At 43.8% G+C, this 26,292-nt stretch overlaps 1 protein-coding gene across 3 annotated transcripts in view; it reads left to right on the top strand.

Annotated features, from left to right (window-relative positions):
* LOC148526534 (receptor-interacting serine/threonine-protein kinase 2-like) overlaps positions 1-26,028 on the top strand; it is a 72,800-nt gene extending 46,772 nt beyond the window's left edge. For all 3 annotated transcript variants that reach the window (XM_088469933.1, XM_088469934.1, XM_088469935.1), the window contains 8 exons: positions 126-284; positions 6,153-6,238; positions 7,656-7,785; positions 7,889-7,983; positions 9,758-9,800; positions 18,009-18,073; positions 24,615-24,654; positions 25,148-26,028. In XM_088469933.1, coding sequence (XP_088326059.1) covers positions 126-284; positions 6,153-6,238; positions 7,656-7,785; positions 7,889-7,983; positions 9,758-9,800; positions 18,009-18,073; positions 24,615-24,654; positions 25,148-25,533 — 1,004 coding nt within the window. In that variant the 3' untranslated portion in view covers positions 25,534-26,028. The remainder of the gene's footprint in view (positions 1-125; positions 285-6,152; positions 6,239-7,655; positions 7,786-7,888; positions 7,984-9,757; positions 9,801-18,008; positions 18,074-24,614; positions 24,655-25,147) is intronic.
* The last annotated feature ends 264 nt before the right edge of the window (positions 26,029-26,292 follow it).

Genomic DNA, 26,292 nt, shown 5'->3' with positions numbered 1-26,292 from the left:
TTTGCTGATCATCAGCGTTTAACCTGATCAAGCGCAGATGGAAAAGGTAATAATTGGCAGCATACAATGAATGTTCATGGATTGCAAACTAACTGAATACATTTTTTGTGTTTCCTCTCTGCCAGTAACAAAATCTATATTGATTCGAGAATGTGTCACTAAAGGCCAGCGTCCATGTCTCAAGTCACTACAAAAAGAGAACTCTGTCAAATATTTAAATGAGACAGTTCAATTGACTATGAAGTGCTGGGATAATGACATGTTCCAAAGACCTTCCTTCAGTGGTAAGCAACACCTTATCAGAAATAATAAATAGCAGCACTTGGGCAATATATTAACTGTATTTTAGAGCACTTAAGTCCGTTTACTGTACCTTGTATCTTACTTTTGTTCACTGCATGGTTAATGGATCATTAACAGGGAAACATAGGGATTATTCATATTATGCACAATGGACACCTATAGCAGCATGCTTTTTTATTCATTTTCATGCATTCTCAGGAATGCTTCTGGGTAAAATACAGTATAGTGATCGGTCATCCCTACTAAATTCCACATAGATTATCTAGTGAGTCTCTGCAATGCACTGGCTGTGCTTATTGGTATACACTACAAGGTTAGTCCACACTGCAGGTCGGCTTAACATGGTGAAGGTTTATTAACCAGGTACTGAAGAACCAGCAACAGGTCAAGTACAGGTTAACAGGAGCATTTATAGGGTTGCTAGGCGTTGTGGTGTGCCAGGTGTGCACTCTCTGTATAGACTAATGGCAGTGGGATATATTAATACATTCTGCAGCGGTGATATAGTGGAAGAGTGGGGTCTGTATATCCTCCGTTAGTGGAGGAACTCAGGGGCACATCCGCTATGTCTGAAGACGGAGAAGATGTATGTGCAGAAGGTGCAGGATGGAGGTCGCGTTTCCGGCAACAGCCGCTCCAGGTCCTAGTGGCCATCAGCAGCCGGACAGGTGTGCAGAGGCAGCGCGAGCATGGGCTTTAACAGTGCTTGGGGGAAGGAGAGAGAGAGAGAGTATTGGTTTTCAGCCCGTAGTGAAACCCACCATCTAATTGGAGTAGAATGGGAAATGAGGTTCTATCTGCCAATAATGCTGCTGGATCATAGAAGCTCCATCCCACATATGGATAAATTGTTTACAGCCTGGATCAGTTAATTCATTGTAGTCTTCATTACTAGCTACCAGATTGATCCCAGCTTTGCCCCTGGCTTCCAGAATGGGCTTCACTTTGCACACTAGCCATCTGAAGGCTCATGCTGAGTTGGACGCCAATGTACTTACATCCGTATGCTGAGACACGTTTCAAGATCCATCAACTCTGCAGTAGCTGCCTTTAATGCACCAGGTTTATATTGGTGGTACTTACACCCATCCAGGTCATAAGCACAAGAAAAAATATAATTAGTTTTCATAGCAAAAAATGTATTCACTATTAAGTTTGATTTAAATAAATAGAAAAAAAACCCTTTAAAATACAGTAGGTACAACTTTCATTATTGTGTACAAAAGAAAATAAATACATTCTAAAATATGGCCATAAAACCATATACAGTATAGAGACAACAATGAAGAAAGCACCTATCAGCTTCAGTGTTGAATCCATATAAGCCAATCAGAAGCAGTTAACTACTTCTGGTTACTTTTATTATCATAATCAGCCTAAGTTGCACCACTGTGTATTTCTACAGACATTCAAGCATCTGTAAGCAATACGCCAGTGACAGGCATAAATGCAAAAATTACAATGTATCAAGCGCTCCTTTTTCTAAGATATATATCTAAAATCCAAAAAGTTCCAAATTTCAACAGACAGTCTTACACAGGGAATTTTCTTTCTTCTGATACTCTCCTTGTTCCAATATTTCCTCAAACAAAGGAAAAGGGTATATCGTTGGAAAGATAGTTATATATAAATAGTAACATTTCAATCTCCTACTTACATGTAGGATTGGATAGTCCGTCTTCTAATGAGTAACAAGGACTTCCTCCTCTTTGGATTTTCCTTGTAGGTGATATATACTCCACTGATGGCTATACGAGTCTTTAATTAAATCCTCAATTCCTCAAAGAGAATTATAACAGGAAAACAACCATAGTGTAACTCTGATAAATTTACTAAACACTAGGTAAATATACACATCAATAAAGGATAAAAAATGGGCGCGTACTAAATGGAGCCTTCCAACCAAGGCAAGAAAATACACATGAGGTGGTGAATGAGTACCCGGGTTCGAATCACCTCCCAATGACACCTCCCAGTCCGGCATTATTACCACACAGCAACGGTCTCCTCAACACACTAACGCGTTTCGGCACAGAGCCTTTCTCATAGTGTGACTGATATGTGAACAGAACCTGTTTAAATAGCGGTGATTCAACTCCATGCCTATTGTCAATCAATCTTTCTATATCCCTTTTGTAGCAAGGTAGGGAGACCTGGTACCATCTCCTGGGGTAGATGGCACTGCGCAGTAGCTGAGAAATCACACAAAGTCCACTGGTCTGGTGCAACCAGCCTCTGCCAGTTTTATTAGGCAAACAAACAAAATAAACAGAAATAAACTCCTTGCCGTCTGGCACTAACTATACAGAAGTAGTCCTAGCTCACTAATAAACAAAGTATAAGAAGCTTTTCCAGGTTTAGTTTTACCTGATTTTCCCACAGAGACACAAAAGACTGTCCTCTCCCCAGGCAATGTCTCCCTGCAAAGATCAGCCTCACAGCACTAAAAACAGCTACACAGCTGAAAACCCTAATTAGCCTCCTCTGTGAATCTAATAACCCAAAAAAACTAACACAAACACCTTCCTGAGGTATCAAAAGACATAGGTCAGGAATCTAGGGCAAATATACCTGCCTTCCACTATGATGCCAGTGACCTTGTCACACTTTTCTAGAGATACGTTGATAATCCAGTCGCACAAGACTAAATTTGATATCCTGTAAAACCCCTTTTAATATATATCAATGAAAGGAGGTGCTACCAAGGGCATATATATTTAGATCAAACACAATTAAAGAAGGAGAACAAAGAAATGCCCTATATAGTGCACTCAAAAAAATGTATATTACAACTTAAAAAAACAAAATAGAAAGTGTCCAAAGAATTAGAATAAGTGATTAAAATAAGGTGGCGTCCCTGTATTCGTGTGCTCTGCTATATCTGAGGTCTCATTACTGTTAAATGTCACATATCAATTTATATTATTCACACGATAACCTCAAATCGCCTACTGAACCAAACAAGTGAACATGTACATATTAAGCAGTGTGTCAGTTATGCCTGATAACCCAGTTAAAGTAACAGTGCTTTTAGTTATTTATTTATTAGGAATAAGAAGTTGGCCAAAGCTGACTTATCATGGGGAAATTTTCACAAATAGTAAATATTATTATATAATTAATTACTCAGGATTATATATGATGAATTATATTCCCCCTTTAAATCTCAGCTTTTCATATATTACCTTAAAGACCCTTATTGTAGAGTGTTTACAGGGCATTGTGGCGTTCCTTGTAAAACATGTGCTAACAATATTGTACTTTCTGCTTGCTGCAGCTGAAAAAGGACGCTCATAATCATTATGTGTTGAACATGATTAAGGGAAGTTAATTTCCCTGTATACATGTGCTAATTATATTGTACTTTTTGCCTGCTATACCCAATAGAGGGCGCCCATACCTGTTGTTGTGTGTTGAGGTGATTGAGGGCAGGTATTTTCCCTGTAAACATGTGTTAATAACATTGTACTCTTTGCCTACTGCACCCAATAGAGGACATTCATAACCATTGCGTGTTGAGGTGATTGAGGGAAAGTATTTTCCCTGTAAACATGTGTTAATAACGTTGTATCCCTTTTCTGTTTAGCAAACCTCCCTTTTAGTTTTTGCAGTGTTTAAGGGAAAAAGTATCTTTCCAGATTTTACTATCAATATAAATGCATCTCTATGCTGGAATTACACAGACATGCCCTTACTGTACTCGGGCTGCGTATGCAAGCCCCGTTCCTCCTCAGTGTCACCTCTCCAATTGTAAAGAGGTGTAATTAGTAAATTTGCATACATATACAGCCAGATTTGTTTTATGGCATGCATTGTACAAATTAGCATATTTTACACTAACCAAATGGGGTTATACTAATCTAAGCATGAGCCCCCAGATTAGTCTCAGCTTTGACCATAAGCAGTGGCGGCGCCTACGTTTTTATGTGAAGGGGGCTGCAGTCCGAGCAGTGGTCCGGTCCCTGTTCTATTCGGTGCCTGGTAAGAGAGGCTCGCGTGCACAATGCTCACAACGCCGGAAAACTGCACCGCGAAAAGGCAGAGGAGTAGTTCCCATTGGAAGTGCTCTCTGTAATTTGCGCTCTGGATTGGCAGCCCCAGGAGGAGAAAGCATATCCCCCCTGGAGCTGCCTATCTAGTTGTGATTAGCAGATTGCACGTCTAATAAGAAGCCACTGTCAGAAAACTCTCTGACTTACTAGGGGTAGCGGATTTTACTGGGGGCTGCAGCCCTGCAGCTCCTAGGTAAATCTACCACTGTTCACAATCCATCATATTAAACACAAGTTTGTTTGCAAGGCTACAGAATATGCTTTTTATTGTATATACTAGTAACCAGGATTAGCTCCGTGTTCCGTACTAGTCAGCAGAAAGTCTAGCTAAGCACACACACTAGAGCAGTGTTTTAGTGATATCCATGGTTGAGCACAGATGTTAAATCAAAATAACTGAAATACTAATGAAGTCACCTGTGCTCAAGTTTGGCTATCCTTAAAACCTGGACTGTTAGTGTGCCTTGAGGACCGTGGTTGGGAACCCCTGCACTAGAGTCTAGTAAAATGTGCTTGGGTTAAAGGGAGTCCAGACACCAAGCCTCAAACTGCACCACTAAATGTTTTATATACTCTGAAATGTATTTATCATATAAATAACCACACGAAGATATAGGGCGGGATGTAATAGAGATGGAGTCTGCCGGAGGTGCGGGATGCAGACAGTTCGGCTTTGCCCTGTAAATGACTGCAACTTTAAAAAAACGATCAAGATCGGTCTGCATCCCGCACCTCCGGCAGACTCCATCTCTATTACATCCCGCCCTCAGTCTGTATATATAAAATAGTCCCTTAATTGAGTGCATTATAAGCTCTTATTAGCTCCATCTCTATGTGTGAAGGCTTCCCTCCATTTTCCTGGCAAGAAACTCAGATGTGGACGCAATGCTGATATTTACGCAGATTGAGCGATTGTTAGCCATTGCGCATGCGTGTAAGCCGCACTGTGCATGTGCAGCAATTGAATTGCGATTACGCACACACAGAGGAATCACTCGCAAAGTGAGTGATGGGTAGCGTTTGGGGGAGGTAACGGGTGGTTAGAAAAACGCAGGCCATACTTGCCTACTCTCACGGGAGTTGGGGGAGGCTCCCGATTTTTCAGGTAACCCCCCGCAACCCAGAAAGAGCAGGCAGATCTCCCGCATCCCGCCCACTTCTTAGTGAAGTGGGCAGGATGGGGATATTTTACAAGAAATTTGTCATTTAGCCCTGCCCCTTCCTTGCAGACCCACAAATCGCAGGCTTTTCCTGTAAAGGGGGTGGGGCCTAATGATGGCTCTAGTCTGGCCCCGCCCCCCAAAGCTGAGAGCAGCTTTCCTCTTTGGACCGCTCCCGGAAATGATTCACAAGTATGACACAAGCATGTCTGAACCGTTTAAACACCATTTTCTGGACGTCCATAAATTAGCCACTGCACTCTTGCTCACACGAGGAGAGCCCTCTGCGTGTCTGGAGACCCGTTATGTCTGCAACAGCTTAGACTTACTCAGAGGGCTGATGGCCACCTGATCTGTGTTCGATGTTTCCGATTTTGTGTGCGTGAGCGGTAGATGTGAGATGCTGTCAGTGGGTGTCTCTAAGCCCTGGACGGCGAGTGAGGCATTAGCATATTTTTGCAATTGTAATCCGTGAGAGTTCGCAGCTGCGATGGCATTTGTGTCCACATCTGAATCAGGCCCTCAATCCTACGGTTTTAGGGAAGCGATTGTTGTACTTTGAGAATGGTGCTCCAGTGTAAGAGGACCTGTGCATGACACACGATAAGACATGAAGTGCAGTGTTTTCTCCTTGCAGAATGCTGTAACCAGTGGGAGACATTTTACTCTTCATATGATAAAAGTGAGATTAAAAATGCAGTGAGAGAAGTACAGGACACAATTGTGAGTATATTCCAGTTACACAATTGGTAGTAAAGATTTATTGTGCTGCTGTATGTTGGTTCACTGCTTATGAAGGCAGTAAAGCAGCATTATATTTAGCAATTGTTCTGCTTTATGTAGTGTAAACCCGTGAAACAAGATTTTACCTACGAAGGTAACGAAGCTGTGTCCACCAACCATAACAGTCACTATAGACGATAGATAGATAGATAGATAGATAGATAGATAGATAGATAGATAGATAGATAGATAGACCCTCTGTACTCGCTAAGAGCAGGATACACATGCTACATCCTGCTCTGCAGTGAGCACAGAGTCACAAATACTAGTTAATGATTTGTTCTGTTAGCTGCACCTGGGGTAAAACACTATTGTTTTGCCTATTGTGTACCAAGGCACTCATGTCCCCTTTTCATAACAACCTAAAAATGGATATTGACTACCATCCTAAGACTTCCCTAGCACTATACGGGAAGCAGTTGGGAATCCAATGGACGGAATCCCGAACGCCGGCTTCCCGACTGTATAATCCCGGCAAGGGTTAAATCACAGGCGTCGAAATCCCACCGTCTGTCATTTTCCCTACGCCGGGAGCCTGACACCCGACTTACCGATCGAATGTAAGCCGGGCGACGGGCGCAGACAGCCATCGGGGGGGGGGAGGGCTAGGCACCCCCCGGGGGACTTAGGTTTAGGCGGCGGGGAAGCGGGGGGTTAGATTTAGGCACTTAGAGGGGGGATTAGGATTAGGCATTTGGGGGGGGGAGGTTAGGGTTAGGCACCCCTAAGGGAGGGTTAGGGTTAGGGGGGTTAGGTTAGTAGAATAGGTTAGAGAATACTTACCTGGGGACGATCGGGATTTTTACTGCTGCCGGGATTTGAACCATGCGGCCGGCGGTAAATCATACTGAATCCCCACTATACTTCCACTGCAAGGACATGGTACACCCGGGCAATTCCACTGAGTCAGCTAGTGCCGATGCTAAAATAAATATCTAAATTTCTAATGTGGTAATGGACATTAAAGGTAATATTCCTTCTGCTGTATCTAAATACATTTGAGGTAAGGATTAGAATTGTAAAATCTGAAGAAAATGTTCATTTGGTTTTCTCTAAGATGTGTTACATAAGATATCTATAACCCCTCATATCTTACACCAATCTCTGGTTTAGGAAAAGTGACAATAATGTCTTTTCTAGTTTTGTGAGAACTTACCTGAAACTTGACATCATTTTTATTTGATGTTTGTCTACTTTTAGTAACTTTAAAAACCTTTCATATACTTTTTTAAATAAACAGTTTCTGAAAATACTGAAGTGTTTAGAACATTTAAATTATTTTCTGTACACAGTTGAACATTTATGTTTTTTATGTTTTGATGATAATTAATGATAATTTTAATTGATTTTACCTCAGGATTCATATGACAAGAAGGCAGAGAGCTCACATAATAAGTGTGCACCGTCCATAACCTCCACAGACATGGTAGCAATGGTTGAAAAACTTAAGACTGTGAAAATCTCTGAAAGTTCATTTGTCCCAAACCGTATGTGAAAGGCATAAAAAACATTTAAAAATATATTTTATATATATCATATGGTTAAGCTTTTTTGAATAGTTATCAGTTTTAAATTGTTTTCAACCCACAGAAGCTGTGCCTGTAAAAATCCCTCAGGAAACACAGAGGCAGTATACAGGGGTTCCTGAGCAACACTTACCACAGGCAAAGCCACCAGGGGCATGGGTAAGAGCAGGGTCACTGAGAGGGAGGGAGTGGGGGGACAGCTACTAATTATCCGAGCCCGGCGTTGTCTAAGGGGTCCAGGGCCTGATTCAGAGTAGTAGGCATTCGCACAGCAGTTGTGTCTTTGGACGCAGCTGCTGTGCAAAAATATGTTAATGCCTGCAATAGGCATCTGAAGGGAAAAGATGCTTCCTGCCGGCCTCTCAGATCTGCTGCCTGCGTCTGAAGACGTGGATCAAAACAACATCACGACCATCGGTTGGAATACGCAGACACTGGCCTCAGCACTCCCAGAAAATGGGCACCCATTTTCTGCAAACACTTGTCCCCGTCCCCAGACGGCCATAGCATGTCGATCTTGCTGTGGCTTGGGGCCACTGTGTGCGATCTCGCAGGACTCGTTCTGCATATGCGCAGTGCGCATACGCAGTTCACCCACAATCAGAGTTGTTTGTTGGTTTGCGTACAACTCTGAATCAGGCCCCAAGTAAGGGTTGGGCAAGCTGTGGAGAAGAATGTCCCTCTCCACAGCACGATTTGTTTTTATACATTCATCTTTATGAGGGGGTGTGGCCATGCCTCCCAGATTTGGCCATACCTCCTTGTATCTCCCAGAACCACTGAATATCTGGATGGAGAGAACCACATTATTTTCAAATTAATAGAGGGTAGAAATGTCATTACCTTGAACATGATGAACAGCTTCTGATATGCCAAGAGCAGTCTGTTTAGAGTGTTATATCTGTTACTAGGTTTGCTGTCCATTTAGAGTGGTATATCTGGTGCTCAATTCTGGACTATCAAGAGCTGTTGCAGCTCCAATGGATAATATTTCTTCAACTTTAGTAAATAGTAGGAGAGGTCCATAACTAATGGGGGTGTGGATTGAAAGAGCTACAGTATTTAGATAGACAGTCAATAGGTCGCACACCAAATGGTCATCAGGGTCAAAAGGTTGACTGTTAATTGATCGACATGAACTAAGTTTGGCTGGGTCAAATGGTCGAAATGGTCACAAGGTTAACACAAATTGTCGACAGATAAAAGGTCAACACATGGTTTATTAATATTTTACCCTGACTCTAACCCTCCCCCTGGTGCCTGACCCTAACCCTCCTTCTAGTGCATAACCGTCCCCTCCTGTAGCCTAACCCTAACCATCCCCTTACGCAGTCTAACCCTAACCCTCCGGCAAGTGCTTAAACCTAACACTTAGCCCAACCCGAAAAATCATGAAAAGCACCTGTTGACCCTTTCTGTGTTGACCTTTTGTGTGGCGACCGTTTGATCATTTCGACCTTTTGACCCTGTCAACCTAAGTCCATGTCGACTTAACTGTCGACCACGTCAACCTTTTGTCCCTCAGCCATTTGCATGTCGATCATCTGGTGTCGCCTTATTGACTGTCTAGCTACACAATGTAGATCTTCCATCCCTGTACCAACTTATGGTTGTGTAGAGTTGCAGTGTGATAAACTAGATTGTGGCTCAATGCTTTAGGGCAGACTATGCAATGTAGTTATCACTTACCAGCAGGAGGAATTCATACACAAAGTGGACAGGCAGTCTCCAGCCAAATAGTGACAGACAAAATTTTGATTCCTCCTTGGAACTTGTATAAGAACTTGCACAACCATGTCTTTTCATTATTTGACTGTGCTAATCTCTTCTATTTATATGTACAATATTTGTATTGTTTTAGATTCTGTAATAGTTGTTTACATTTACAACTGTGAGGTAATACATACTGTATGTATCTGTCTAATTCATCCAGGGACCTACCCACCAACCTATGACACAGAGACCACAGTATCCAGGTAATCTTCCATATGTACTGCATATAGTAATATGTTGCAGCAATGAAATGACTCCTATATGAACAGCACACAAGCACAAATATGCATATTTAAATTAATTGAGGAATGCCAAAGCCACAGTGTAAGGCAAGGCTATATAAACACTTTCACTGACAATTTCCACACATATATATGAAATCGCAATAAAATCAAAGAAAATGTTTAAGTATATTCCATCCTAATTACTAGTTAAATATTCATCAGTTAATGAAAAATTAATATTCATAAAAATATTGGTAAAATAACATCCACATTAATAATCTATATGTTAAATAAATAAATATCAAATGTATCCAATGATTTTAACTTAACGGATATATAAAGAGCTTGTGCCACAGAAAGCTTATCGTAGAACAAAAAACATCATCTATGGACTGATTCTGAGTTGGGAGAAAAGCAAAAAAGAGCAAGCAAAGGGCCCCATACATTAAGCAGACGATTTCACGATCCCCCAATTGGACCGGAACCGCCAATTGGAAATGCTGACCGACAGCCATCGATGATCACCGATCCCTCAAGGGATCTGTGCAAATCCTCATGTTAAAAGTACCCCATTTGCTGATCACGATCATATTTTGACCCCGGCATCTGGGGCTCTGCATATTGCGGTAAACTATTGCTAGTGTATGGGTGCCTTAAATTTGCACCTTGGCAAAACCATGTTGCACTGCAGGTGGGGGAGATTTTGAATGTGATTTAGAATGTGCGGAGATATTTAGATTTGAGAGGGGCGTGACCAAACTAAAATTTCAATTGCAGTGCAAAAATAAAGCTGTCCAGTAATTGTGGGCCACATGCAAAAGCATCCAGTATTTATCCTGTATGCAAAATTATAAATGTACTCGTGCCCCTTGCATTGCAACATGGTTTGTTACCAGATACAAAGTTACTTGCTTTTTTTCCTGCTTTACTCCCACTTCAAAATTAGGCCCTGATTCAGAGCCGCTCGCAAGCGGCCCGATGTTTATGCACTGCGTATGTGCCGCGTACCTAACCTGGTGTGGATTGAAAGATCAACACTATTTAGATAGACAGTCAAAAGATCGACACCACATGTTAGACAGGCAGTAGGTCCATAGGGTCAAAAGGTCGACTGTTAAATAGTCTTTAATGGACTATGATCAAAAGGTGTAAATGCTCGACAGTGTCAAAAAAGGTCAGAACACAAATGGTTGACACAGAAAATGTTGACACATTTTTTTTATATATTTTAACCCTAATCCTCACCCAAACGTTCTCCACAGTGCCTAACCTTAACTCTCTCCCTTGTGCCTAACCCAAACCCTTCCCCTGGTGCCTAAACCTCATCCTAACCCTAAAAATCATGAAAAAAACATGACCTTTTCTGTGTTCACTATTTGCGTGTTGACATTTTTACCATGTCGACCTTTTGACCTCGTCGAGCTAAATACATGTCCACCATTTAACCTGGGCGAACTTTTGTCCCTGTCGACCTTTTGCATGTTGACGATTTACTGTCGATCTATTGACTATCTACATTTATCTAGGCCAGTGGTTCCCAAACTGGGTGCCGTGGAGTACTTGCAGGGGTGCCACTGGTTGGTGAATAATCAATGTAATTGGCAGCCACCAGCATTGGTTTTGCCTGTCATAAAATACTTGGACAAACAGAAGTGCAACTAGAGAACTGATGGACAAGCACAATTTACTTAATTTAATAATCTTTGCAATACTTTTAAACGTTTCAAACTTTTCGCCTAGGGGTACCATGAAAATAATGCTGATTTTCTAGGGTGCCGTGATTCAAGAAAGTTTGGGAACAACTGATTTAGACACTGTATATTTTTTATCCCTGCTCCCCCAACATACCTCCCAACATGACCCTCTCCAGGAGGGACACAAAAAATCTGGTCTTGGACTTCCCTGGTAAGAGGCGGGGCTGCAGCACAGTTCAAAATTCAAATAGGGGAGTCACACCAACTGTCATTTCACACACTGCCAAACATCACTGGCTGGGACTCACTGGCAGTTGGTGTGACTCCCCTATTTGTATTTTGGACTGTGCTGGAGCCTCCACCAATCATAAATTACCAGGGAAATCCAAGACCAGAGCATTGTGTCCCTCCTGGAGAGGGTCGTGTTTGGAGGTATGCCCCATAACTCTGGGGTGCAATGAAAAAATGCCACTGTGAAGGAACTAGGTGGGTTCCTTTGTACAAACACATGATCAAACAAAATACATATAGAAACAAGGCATTAATAGTGTCAAACACAGTAATTATTAAAGTGCTCCGAAAATTAGATGGAAGTCAATTAAACAAATGATTGCTTATTCCTCCATATCCATTAAGTTCATATCAATATTTCACGCAGTCATGTGGCAAAATTTGCAGAAAGAATAACATAGTGTAGTAATTATTTTATTGCATTTTTAATTTCATTTTAAGTGGTGGAAAAAATGGCAAACCGTTAATCTTTAGGGCAGTGACACAGCAGGTATAAAGATCATCCCTTCAACAAACACTCTGGGGTTAATGGTCCCATGATAGATCTTTGGTTACTAGTTACCAGCCAAAATGCAGCATGAGTGAGATTTTTAGCAACAGAAACCTAAAGGATGCAAAGGATTTTAGTTGCTGCTTCTCATCCAATTGTAGAGGACGCCTCGGCTCAACATCAAGTATCTATGTAATAAAGGAAGTAGAATCTGGTCATGCGTCACCATTTCAAAACAAAATAGAATTTATTGTCACACACACGTACCAAACATGAATAAAAAGTCACATAAAACATCTACCATATATAAAATCGGGTTAGGTACGGGATCCTGGCGGTCAGAATAAATTAACCCTTAATCCTCCCCAGTGGCGTACCTAGAGAGGAGGGGACCCGTGTGCAGTCTCCGAAACGAGCCCCCTCCTCTCCGCCCGGCGGCCGGCAGTGCACTGAACTGTGTTATAGACTCTGGGCACTAGAGTGTGCCCAGAGTCTATAGTGTATGCACAGATCACCGGTACTGCGCATGCGGCCATTTTCCAGTCGTTTTACAGCGCTGGACGCCAGCGCCGATGTGGGACTCCAGAGAGGTAAGTAATATTATGGGTGCAGGGTGTGCGGTGCGGGGCCCTCCTGGACCCAGGGGCCCGTGTTCCCGGCACACTGCACCCATTATAGATATGCCCCTGATCCTCCCCCTAACCCACATTTCTCGCAGCCTAAACCACCCCCCCCCCCTGCAGCCTATCCCTAACCCTCCCCCTAGTGCCTAAACCTAACCCTAACGCTCCCCCTAATACTTACCATCGGGATGCCGACGGTTGGGATTCTGGCGCCAGGATTCCCCGACTGCCAGGATGCCGACTGATCCTGTGATCTGGTGGCTGAGTCGGCAAGCTTACGGCGATGTGCAGCAGGTTATGCATTCACACTTAGCTGCCATTCTGGTTTGTTAACAGCGAGTTTGACTAAAATAAATAAAAGAAACAAAAAGTGTAGAGTCTTTACCCAAAAGTGAAACTAGCACTACCCCTTCTGCCGAGGCTAGTAATGGAAAAATTTGAGGGAACAAAGAGCAAAGGGTCCCTCTGACATCTCCATTACCAGTGTGAGAGGTGGGTGCGGTGCAGTGCCTGCCGCCGTGCAGGTGTACGTCTGTGCCTTACCTTTCGTCGCACCCTCTCACCTTCAGGCCGTGTGTTGAGCAGACGGTCCTGGAACTACCAAATAGAACACGGACAAAATGACCTAGGGGGAAGGAGACGAGATGAGTACCGTCCTTCCTCACGTCGACCGACGCGCCCTACCGAACCGGGGGATAAATTCAGGTTTTAAGTGAAGATCATCATTGGCACTTTTGGCCTCAGATCCCGAATTTTCACCTATCGGTACTCAGAAGGAAGGAGAGATAGATAGTGACAAACAAACAGGGAGAGACAGTACACACAGATATTTCTTACCGTGTCCACTCGTGCTCTTCGTCCGCTCACTCGCCTACAGTTCCCTGTAAGGAGATATACAACACAGCCGTGCAGGGCCTAGACCTATGTCAAGCAACTACACATACTAAAACGGCATCACCCTCAACCTACAGTGTGTGTAATGCGACAGATATAACAATAACTAAACTTTTGCCCTGCACGGAACACCAATCGCAGTCCTCTCCGGTCCTCAGCCACATTCTTCGGCCCCTGGCCCGTCCTGGCCAGCGGCGCCGCCTCTTCTTCTCTTCTTCCAGCCGGCGCCGCCTGTCTTCTTTCTTGACAGCGGCGTCTTCTGGCCTCTTCCGCGGCCGCCGCCCCTGTTGACGCGCCGATCTTCTGCTCTTCGGGAGGTCTTCTCTCCGCCGCCGAACTAACTCTTCCCGCTCGGCGCCATCTAATACAAGACGGCGCGAGTGGGCGGGGCTATGACGCGGCGAGCCGCGATTGGCTCGTCGCGTCTGCCTCTGATTGGCTGCTGGCCCGCGAGCCAGGTTTGGCTCGCGGCCAGAGCCAAACACCCGCCACACGGAACACCGCGCCCAATGCCTGACCGGCGCTGGGAGCAGGTACTCTGTCCCAGCGCCGGCTACCCGCCGCTTCTTGGCTGCCGGGCGCTGAGCTTACGCCCGGAGCCAAGCTTCTCCCGACGCCAAAGTACCGCCGGCACTGATGAAAGGGACCAGGCGGTCCCTTCACCAGGTGCCCGCGGTGTCTGTACCGACGCTAGGGACATCACTGTCCCAGCGCCGGCAACGGATGTGTCCCGCAGAGGACACATCCCCTCTGCCTGCCCCTGGAACTCTGCTGATGCTGGGATCAAACACTCGATCCCAGCACAGCCTTCCACATTAGCACCAGCGATGTGTGGGTTATTTATATCATTTTTTAAAGATTATTTCACATACAGAACCAAGCGGGATAGCAGCTATTTGACCGGTCAAAGGGACCTCTGTTTTTCAGTGACTTATTTGGGTGCAATTCCAGCAAGTAGTAAACTCACTGGCTATTACATCTGTCGACATCTATCTTTAATATGATAAAAATTGGGATGGCGACTTGCGTCAAGATTGATTCTGGCAGGTTTCTTGTGACTGTGCATCAATTTGCCTTACATTACATTAGGTAACATGAAAGTAACAGGAAAATCAGCAGAATTAAGTAATTTTGACAAAATCAGAGGTTACTACATTCCTCCTATACATATAAAACATGACAACAACTTGTTCAATCTGATAGTTATACAGTCTATATTGTAAAGTAATGCAAGGGCCGTTGATAATATGTAAAGCACACAGGCAGCTAAGCAGTGATTTATCAAAACGTTACTCGGACTCTGGGCCTGATTCAGAGCCGCTCGTAAGCGGCCGCTCGTTCGCTCCGAGCGATGTTCGCACATCTGCGCATGCGTATGGGTCGTAATGCGCATGCGCCAACCAGTCGGTGCGGTCGGAAATTGAGCGCTCGCAAAATAGCGAGTGCCTGCTAATTTGAGTGACAGGATGAGGCGTTTGTGGGTGGTAACAGGGGAAGGTGCTTGAAAACAGGGAGTGGTGATCCGAACGCAGGCGTGCCAAATGGTCAAAACGGGCGTTTTTAGGGTGTGCATAATTAACTAAGCAGCGTCATCGGCCACGTCACTTGGTTGTCTCTTAGCCTGAACTGTTCGCATGATTGCGGTAGGAAAATCCTACCACAAGCACTGACGCTCAGACGCCTTTCGATGTACTCGATTAATCTAATAAATAGCGGAGATGACGTAGGATGCGAGCGGCCAGGGGGCGTCTTTGCAAAATAGCGAGCGCATGTTTCGTTCGCTCAAACATAGAGGCGTCAACAGACCGCAAAGAGCGAGCGCTCACCTTTTTCTGAACGAGCGAGCGCAAATAGCGTCCGGCTCTGAATCAGGCCCTCTATCCATACGGCCGTGGCAGGCTCCTTACTTCTGTGTGCTAATGCGAGAATCCAACAATGCAAACAAATGAACTTACATCTGCGCCCTAGAGATGCTTCCTCACCGCTAAAATCTAGGTGTCACCTAACAACCCAAATAGTTCAGAATACAAAACAAATTGGTTCCTGGTGAATGGCGCTTCAATTACAATATAACAATGCAATAGAATTATAATAACAAATTTGTAATAATAAAAAGATTCACACAACATATAAGGAAAAGGAAGAAAAAAGGAAAAATAGTATCAATAAACGTTATAAATATATATATATATATATATATATATATATATATATATGTATTGTTGTGGATACACCAATGACTTCATGCAGATCCCCAAGTCACATGGGTGCATGTGCAGGACCACAAAACCCTTCACTGCTTCTCATCCACACATATGTGATTTAACTAACACACAGGGCTGTTTCTAGGGTCTGAGGCTCCCAGTGCGAATAGTCAAAATGCGCCCCCCCCCTCAAGAAGCAGTAATATCGGGGAGGGAGCATGGCCTTATTGTGAGGGAGTGTGGTCTCACAGTAAGGTGGCGTAGTCTCAAAAGACCACAGAATGTCAGCCGCTGTGACTGCTGAACCCAGGGGTGGCTAACCAGTCAGAGGCAAAGAGCACAAAAATATCTGTAGTTAAAGTAAAGAGCTGACAGCATGCGCGTGCCTCTGGCGCGCACTCAAAAAGGGGTGTAGCCTAGCTGTCACAAGGCCACGCTGCATTTTTGTGTGCATGCCTTTGGTATGACAATTGCAGGAGCATAACCTTGTGTCACACCCATGTTTTTAGTCACGCTGGGGGCGACCCCAGCACATTGAAAATACAAGCCAGAGCCACATAAAATACACTGAAAAAGCCAGTTCATGATAAATACACTGAAACAAGCCACTTCCACATAAAATATATTGAAAAAGCCAGAGCCACATCAAGTTTGTTTTAAAAACCACATCCATATAAAATACATTTTGAAATCCAGAATCGCATAAAATAGATTGAAAAAGCAAGATTCACATAATACACATTTCAGCTCCTCCATGTGTCCTTACCATTCCAGCCAGACAGGTCTCAGGCTGCTCCCCCACTGGCTCTCAGTCAAAAGTGCCCATTATGCAGTGCCCCCTTAGTTATCCCCATATGCTGTATTTGTGCCCCTTATGCAGTGCTCCCAGACTGGCCCCTTATGCAGTGCCCCCAGACTGAAGTAGTGCCACTATGCAGTGCCCCCAGGCTGGCCCCTTATGCAGTGCCCCCAGGCTTAAGTAGTGCCCCTTATGCAGTGCCCCCAGACTGGCCCCTTATGCAGTGCCCCCAGGTTGGTCCCTTATGCAGTGCCCCCAGGCTTAAATAGTGCCCCTTATGCAGTGTCCCTAGACTGGCCCCTTATGCAGTGCCCCCAGGCTGAATTAGTGCCCTTATGCAGTGCCCCCAGGCTGGCCCCTTATGCAGTGCCCTCAGGTTGGCCCCTTATGCAGTGCCCCCAGGCTGGCCCCTTATGCAGTGCCCCCAGGTTGGCCCCTTATGCAGTGTCCCCAGACTGGCTCCTTATGCAGAGCCACCAGGCTGGCCCCATATGCAGTGTCCCCAGACTGGCTCCTTATGCAGAGCCACCAGGCTGGCCCCTTATGCAGTGTCCCCAGACTGGCCCCATATGCAGTGCTCCCAGACTGGCCCTTTATGCAGTGTCCCCAGGCAGGTCCCAGCCCAGTACTTACCTAAACATGCTTGGCGATCCCACTCTCGCTGCCTCTGCCTCGCTCTGACTGGATCTAACTAGATCCAGCAGTCGCGCAGGGCAGGCTCCTCATGTGGCGGGTGTGACGTCACCCGCGCAGAGCATCACTGGGAACGCTTGCCTCTGAAGCGATCGGAGGCTTCTTTAGCCTCCGGTTGCTTCAGAGGCCAGCGTTCCACAGCAGGGGTCGGAGGCGAAGCGCCCCGTGTGATTGCACGCGTCGCCCGCCCCTAGAAACGGCTCTGCTTACACAGTTGTTATCTCAGGAATCATATGAAAAAATATAAAGAAATACAATATAGTGAAATCCAGTATGTGTAACAGACACTTGCCAGTGTGTACCCAGCTTTACTCTTCTGAGATTCTGTGGAAATAAAGGAGAAGTTTGCAACATCTGAGATACGCCTATTAATCGGCTATATTTTGTGAGTGCAACCAGTCCAAAGCTGCAGCTGCTGTGCTAGTTGTGTACAACTCTGAGGCCCATAGTTCTGGAGCAGTACAAACGTTCTTTCTCTGATTTGCTTCTTTTTCTTTAGGTGCATACTACCCTTACTATTGGCCACCCTACTATCCAAGATACCAGACTTCACCATATGGACCTGTAAGTTACTAATGCATTGCAGAGCTTAGCATTATGACTCTAAAAAGTCTATGTCAAACCCAACTTAAAATTTATCACACTGTCCCAGATTCTAGAGTTATAGAACTGTCAATAGAAGATCTATCCTTTTAAAAATGCACAGTCACGACGTGTCAGGGTTGTGTATGGAACAACATCTGTATATTGCATGGGTAATTTAATAATTTAAATTTCTATACTTTAAAGCAGCAATCAAACACAGGCTTTTTTTTTCTTTAAGTAGCAGTACGTTTGAAAAATTCATTTGAAAGTCCCTTTTCTTAGCTGTCCTCACTCAAACCAAACCATTATCTACTTTTTAAAATCTCTCCAGAGAGTCGACAAGAGTGGCTGAGAGTCACAGCAACAGACTTTGGGCATGCAGTGTCTCTCTGCTCTCTACAACGTGTGCCATGTGACTGTGGCCATGTGACATTGTAATCACATGACACACTGCCAGTGCTATTTTTTAGCAGGAACTCCTGAACCTCTCATTAACTATGACGTAATGTCCTGGGCCAAAATGTATTTTCCATAAGATAAGTTTAATTTTATAGTCCCTTTTGAGTGCCTTCTTTTCTAAGTACTATATGTGTGTGTGTATATATATAATATATATATATATTTATATACTATATTCATAAAATGGTCTTTCTATAGCTCCACCCCAGTAGCTCCACCCTCAGTTCCTGAATCTACTTTTCCAGAAAAATAAGTGCAAAGAGTGCAGAATTAAAAATCTTTATTGGCAGCATGAACAAACAAGGAAACTTGTTTTTTACCAAGCTTCATCTTATAGCCTACCACAGTTATATATGCAAAAAAAAACACCTTGTTGTTTCATGGGATTGGTGGTTCAAAGAGTTCTATCCAAAAACTTATGGTGAAAAATGTATATAACACATGTAACTTTGACAAGGAAGATGGGTCCCCCTAAGCTCTGTGCCCTATAGCCGCTGCACCCCTTGTACCTATGGTAGTTACGTCCATGGATGTTACATATTTGACTGGTTCATTTTTGTACTAATGTTCTCCAAATAGGAGGGCTTCAATGATGCTCAATACAGTTTTATTTTATAATGTGTGTCCTCATTCACCTAGCATTTTTGTGCCATATGGCGCAGGGCATAGTGTGACTTAGATGCTCCGCCATGGGTAGTGATGTGTACATTTTCCTAAACTTTTCATCTTATTCGTTTAGTAGCTACACACAAGATCTCACATGGTGTACAAGGGACACCAGATTAGTATGTTTCACACACAGGAATAAGTATAAAATGTGTAGAAAGTCGCAGATTAAGCATACCTATAAATTATAACAGAACACTGTCTTTTGCCTTTTTTATCCAAATTTGCAACTTTGGGTGGAATTCAGTTAGTTACGTCATATACCCCACAGTTAATTGATCTTTTCCCCACGCGGTAAACACTGGGTTAACACGCATTAACCCATTGATTGTGCGTAAATGCAGAATCAATTGGTTTCCCTGTACATTAACAATCATAGGCCCTCATTCAGAGCTGTACGCTCTGAGCAGAGCGCACGCTCTGAATGAGGGCCGCCCTCCATAATTATGGAGCGTCCTCCTGGACGCTCGTATAGCTGTGGGTCACCACCCACAGCCTATACAAGCGTGCAGTTTGATGGCCGCGATGGTCGCGACCATCGAAACTGCGAGCCGGAGCCTGCGGTTGAGGTTTTCAACCGCAAGGCCCGGAGTGATTTTGGCTCTATCAGAGCCAAAATCACTCCCACTGACATCACTAGTGATGTCAGTGGGCCGGCTTCTGACGGTAGGCGTTCCCTTGGGAACGCCCCCGTAAGGGAGGCACGCCCCCGGCAGCCCACCAAAGGGGGCGTGCTGTCAATCAACATCGACAGCACGCCCCCTTTGATCAGACACAACGAGCGAAGGACTTTCCTCCGCTCGTCGCGTCTGGCGCATGCGCACGACGTAGCTCCCGCCGTCGTGCGCATGCGCAGTGCACAACATCGACCCACTTGCGAGTGGACAGCCGCTTGCGAGTGGGTCTGAATCAGGCCCATAATCTGCATTTTAACCCAAATTTATCCTCACAGCTCCTGAAGCTGCAAGTAGAATTTCTACCTCTGGTAATTAGCGCATGGGGTTCCCGCAGCTAATTGATTCAGTCAACGCATTCAATTAGCTGCGTGGTAAACCCTGCAGTTAATTGAATTCTCTCCCTTAGTTGCACACAGAAGTAAGAGTAATGCCAACCCCAGTAGTCAGTGTGCGCTTGCAATGCACTTCTTTTGCATTAGCGATGGGACTAAGCCATATACAGTATTTAAAGAAAAAGATGCTTGGTGTGGCAAGGTCTCCGGCATGCCAAATGGCGCTATTTGGCATGATTTGAGCAAAGGTGTATGTGGACACATCTGTATAACAAGGATCCCACTCACCAAATTGTTATAATGAACATTCCTTGAAAAGTTTCTTTATACACCAATCTTATATTCCATTCAGTCCCTCATATCCTTGTCTTATGAAACAGGACTCATCTCAACACCCTTGTACCATTCACATAAAGGTTTCTTTAAGGATATGGAATACCCAGCCATATCCTTATTAATCCACCAAAGAGACACTCGATCTATTCTTGATAAAATGACATTTATTATATAAAAATGATATAGATAAAAATAGCAAAAACAAAAACAGTCACTAGATGGTAGATGTCAGGATGCGGCCTGGGATCGGCCGCTACTCACCTCTGCGCTGGTGTCCTTGGGCTTTGGTGTCCAGACGCTGGGAGTGGAGGTGAGTGGTGACTGAGTATTCTTCCTGGGGTCCGCTAGAGCTTCCGTGTGTGCGTCCTGGTTTCCGGGGTGCCGGGCATGGGCGCAGCCATGTTGGTTCATATCACCTGACTAGTCTCTCCCAATGATATTCCTGTAGTCACTCAGCTGATCCTCTGATCAGCTACCTAAGGGTATTTAAGTATGACTCCAGGAACAGGAAACTGCTGTTCAACTTCGCTGTTCCAGTGATTTGTGATTCTCAGCAGTGTTGCTCTGTGTTTCATTCCTTCAGAGTGTTGCTTCAGCCTACTCACAGTTCTCTAGAGTTTCCTGCATTAGCTTCCATGCTATTCTCAGTCTGAGAGTTATTTCTCTCCCAGTACTCCTGTCTTTTATGTTTCTATGGGCTCTATTTATTAACATTATTTTGACTAAAATAAAGTGAAATAGGGTGTTTTCACACCCTTTTCACATTATTTTAGTATCACCTATAGTTACTACCGGGCAATTGGAGTAGAATTCGTAAAATTCTACTCCAACCCCTAAGTATCACTTATTTTTAGTAAAGCAGATCGCATTTCCCATAACTGTAATGGGAAATGTGATCTGACCAGAGTTACTAAAAATGAAATGTGAAAAAATATTGGGGAAAGCCCTGTGATAATAATGCCACCTGGAGGTAGCGTTATCCAGGGTCTCCCCCGGTTACCGGACTTCTGCCCTGCTCTAACAGGGAGAGCAGAGCCGGGTGTCAGTCCCAGTAATCAGCTGTGTGGTCTAAACAGACCGCAAGCTGATTACTGTAAAAAAAAGAAAAAAAAATAGTAAAAAAAAAAATTGACTTACCTGACTCCAGGGACCGGTGATCGGACCTCCGATGATGACTCCTCTCCGGTCAGCTGATCTCCCATAGTGCACTGCTGCCCGGTCATCAGGTGATTGGGTCCCAGTGCAGTATGGGAGATCACCTGACCGGAGGTATGCAGAACATCACCGGAGGCCCGGATCATGCAGGTAAGTGTAATTAAGGGAGAGGGGGCTCGTGGGGGTAGGGTTGATCGCGGGGGGTCCGCAATTGCGGGGGGCTGGGCTTAGCGCCGGGGGGCAGGGCTTAGCGCCAGGGGGTAGTAGCGGTGGCTGGTCGGCGCATGTGCGGGCACTTAGTCACGGTATTTTTTGCAAAAATACCGTGATAAGGCTCCGAAGGGGATTCGCAGGGACAGAGCTGTATCACAAGCTCTGTCCCTGTAAGGGATTTGTAGTAAATCCCTGTGATATTGCCTGAATTCGCAATGCGAATTCAGTCGTTAATATCACACTACAATCTGCATTCAATATGTGGATTGTAGTAAATAGAGCCCTATGTCTGTGTCTTGTAATGTGCTGCTAGTTCTTCTGCACCTTCTCTGTGTTACTGAGGTGTCAGATTACCTGCTGTTACTAAAAAGAGAAAGATGAGGTATCTGCGCTGGTAATTATATAAATATGTGACACCTTTAAAATAAAACAAATATATAATTTATTCGATAGTGAACTGCAGTTCAATACAACATACACACATATAACAAATAATTAATAAGAATTAATGCCATAAATGACGCAAACAACCAAATGAATGGGGTGGTTGTTACAAAAGGATAGTATCCAATTGTTCCCAACGGCTAATATGATAGCCAGTAAATGATATCAAGCAAATGACAATAATGTTGGTATAAAATAGGGCCCAATAAAGGGAATAAAGTTCTCAAGCTGGTCAATGTCACAATGGATGGTACCATGATCACAATGGATGGCATCACGGGACCGGCTCCCATACACACCGGTGTGTATGGGAGCCGGTCCCGTGGTGCCATTCAGCTATACACCAGCACCCGGTATGTTGCACCTTTCATCCACGGTCTTTCGCTATCCACCCAAAGTGCAGGCAGGAGTCGCCTGAATGGTGTGACTCAGTCTAACATCACTGCCGCTCAATTTTTCTCCTGTGAGCCTCTGTGGGGTAAGGAGTTGTAGTCACTGGACTTTACACATTTGGATGTGAGCGAATTCCATTGGGAACAATTGGATACTATCCTTTTGTAACAACCACCCCATTCATTTGGTTGTTTGCATCATTTATGGCATTAATTCTTATTAATTATTTGTTATATATGTGTTATATATGTGTGTTTGTTATATGTGTTATATGTGTGTATGTGTATGAGTGAACTGCAGTTCACTATCGAATAAATTATATATTTGTTTTATTTTTAAGGTGTCACATATTTATATAATTACCAGCGCAGATACCTCAACTTTCTCTTTTTTTATATTATTTTGAGGGTTTATGCAGAAGCCCCTCTGGTGTCAGCTGCAGGTTTTTATATTAAGACAGCAACTGAACAGATAGCGCACCTATTTGTTTTTCCTTTTTACCTGCTGTTACTAGTTGGCTCCCAGCTGGTTCTCTAAGCAGTCCCCAGTATATGCTTGTGTCCACATCTCTCTGTGTTTCTCTGTGCAAATCAGCACATGGATTTCTAACTATTCCCAGTACATTTCTCTGTGTTTGTCTGTGCAAATCAGCACCTGCATTTCTAGCAATTCGCAGTACATTTCAAGCAAGCCTGCGATTAGGATCTCTAACAGTGTTCCAGTATTAAGTTACTTTCCAATATTCAAGCATTCAGTTCACGTCCAGTGTTCTAGCATTTAGTTCATTTTATATAGTTTCGGTCTTCTGCCATTCCCAGGTACATGTCCAGAGGGCCGCGACCTGCTCACTTGGTGCGGTGAAAACCAAATCCCAATTGGAGTGGTCACTGGAGAAAACCACCAAGTGAGTTAGACTCCGCGCCTCTGGGCAGGTCTAGCCAAACCTGGGTTCGGCCTCAACTAGGAGACCTAGTTACTGTCACTTCCCTAGTCATCCGAACCCCCCGGCTCACCGTCCTCCACAGAGGAAAACTTGCACCGGATCGTGACAGCAGATGGATAGCCTTATAGACCGCAAGCCAAACCACCTTACTCAAGCCCGGGACAGCAAGGAGTAAAAGCTCAGATGAAAACCAATCACAAGGAAAATAAATCCATCAGCCATATGTGCAGTCTCCCACCATCAACGCGTTTCGTACATCTGTCCTTCCTCAGGATGTGGTATGACCTGCACATGAAGCTCAATTTATACCCCTATCAATAATCCAATTATGAATCTTTGATGATACATATTATAGTAAAACAAACCCTTTACAGTATAAAAACAAAGACTCCCCAATCTAACAATAAGTATTGCACTTGATGGTCAGACATGTTATTATTGTGACACATGAATCCACAAAATACAATAAAAGATACTCAAAGTTCTTAAATAAAGCACATAAATATATATAAAACCCGGAACATCCCTTCCACCGGGTGGAAAGCATCAGCCTAGATTCCTGAACAACAAGCATCTAGTGGTAGTCGGGAGGGTCAAACACATTCTGACTATCATTCTTTTGTGACTTAATCGTAGATAGAGAGATCACACTCATTCCGACTTTAATTCTTTAGTGGTGCACCTCATATGTAACAGTGACATATATACATGGAAATATTTTCTTTATGAAAGCACAAGATTAGTAATATTTGTATTGGTATGTAACTTTATATATCTATCAAACAGCAAATAAAAGCATGGAAACCATTCTATGCATCTATGCACAGTGGTTCCTTTAAACATACAGTTTTTTTGGAGGGGGTCATCCATGTACTTACAGGTATGTCATATTCTCTTTTCAGGCCTTCGTTCATTCTTCATATCCTCAGTCTGCTTTACCAGGTAAGTACATTCCATTGGCCAGACTTGTAGCCTCTACATTTAGTACTGTGCACTAAAAATGCCTTTTAGTAAAAAATGCTGCCCTACAACCTAAAGTGGTGAATTTACTTATCACTTTAAAATGGCTGCAAAACTGAAGTTTAAATAGGAGCACCAATGCAAAGCTCCTCATCGGTCATTCTGCTCACACTCACTTCCAAAAACAGAACTACAATACAGCCACTGGGGCTCCAAGGAGGGGCAGCTCAGCTATAGTGCTCCAGGTGGTGCTGCAGCTTTAAAGGACATATATATTTATAGAAATAATGTATGCAACTGACCATATATACAGGCTGCAGTAGTTGTCCTTGATTGTCATGATGTTACAGTATTGTTTGATTCTTTTAGTAGCGGTATTGCCAATAACTATACCGTTTGTCCTACTTAGCCAAAATGTTACATTGCAGTTGTATTGGAAGGAAGGGAAACAAACATTGTCTACTTGTCATTTCAGCTACTACAGTCAATATTAGTGACTGTGCTGGTCCCATACAGATTGGACATAACAATTCCATGATTGTGAGGACATATGAAAGTCCGCGTGCAAACACTAGACTGACAGGACCTGGCCAGACCACACCTAGATACTACAGTCCACCACTGACTAGAGGACCAATGCAGACCACTCAACCTCAGCCAACCATGCCATCAAGAGAAGCTTTTATGAGCCATAATTTATGCAAGCAGGAGTCTGAGCCAAAGCTTGACCAACCAATCCAAATCCCTCTGCCACATGCCACTGCCATTAGTGGCTCACAGCAAGGACAAGTCAATCATTTATCCAACATCCAAGGAAACCAACCCAATTCTCAAGTGTTCCCAAAACAAACAGGACATTGATCATCAGCATTATGTACAGTAAGGTTTCCAATATTCTCTACACAGGAGAGCCAGACTCGCATGGAACAATCTGAACCAATCTGTATTTAGCACAAGACAGCATGGCAGATTATGTTCCCATATCAGTTATTTAAAACCATGCTATTTTTAAATGTGCACTGCATACCTGAATAACAATTGCATATATTCCAATGCCATCATGCAACATGCTTATTTTATATGTGTCTGGTTTTAAATGCAGAGCTCACAACTCCATTGCCAGTATATCCTATCCCATGTAGACTTCTGCCAAACAAGCAAGGAGGATGCGGTCTCAGTATCATGTGCTCGAAATCTGTGAAATATAATATGGCATTAACTGACTGTGCACTACAGAAATCACCTGCCATCATAAAGTTGGATTGCCATCCTCAGGGTAGTAGTAATCTTTAATACATTGATTATTTTTACATTTTTATCATAGGATTCAATTAAATCTAAAATATTTTCCACTTTGATGACATTTTTTTAATTGTTTTATTTTAATTTTGTTATTTACAAATAAAATAAAGTAGGGAGTTATTTCAAAACATATGCAAACATTGGGGTCAATCCTATTCCATGCGAAGGGTGCAAGTTGCCGTTGCAATGGCGTTAAAACACCGGCAACAGACCGGCACCTCGCACCCCTCGCGCCCCGCTCCACGCCCAAATTCACTTAATTTTGCTCTGGGCCCTATTAGGCTGCGAGCAATTTTCAGCGAATCCGGGCTGCTGTAA

The sequence above is a fragment of the Taudactylus pleione genome, unplaced genomic scaffold, assembly GCF_031769625.1.
Source record: "Taudactylus pleione unplaced genomic scaffold, aTauple2 ptg000095l, whole genome shotgun sequence".
In the NCBI taxonomy this organism is placed as follows: Eukaryota; Metazoa; Chordata; class Amphibia; order Anura; family Myobatrachidae; genus Taudactylus; species Taudactylus pleione.
This window is presented reverse-complemented; position numbering and strand designations above follow the sequence as displayed.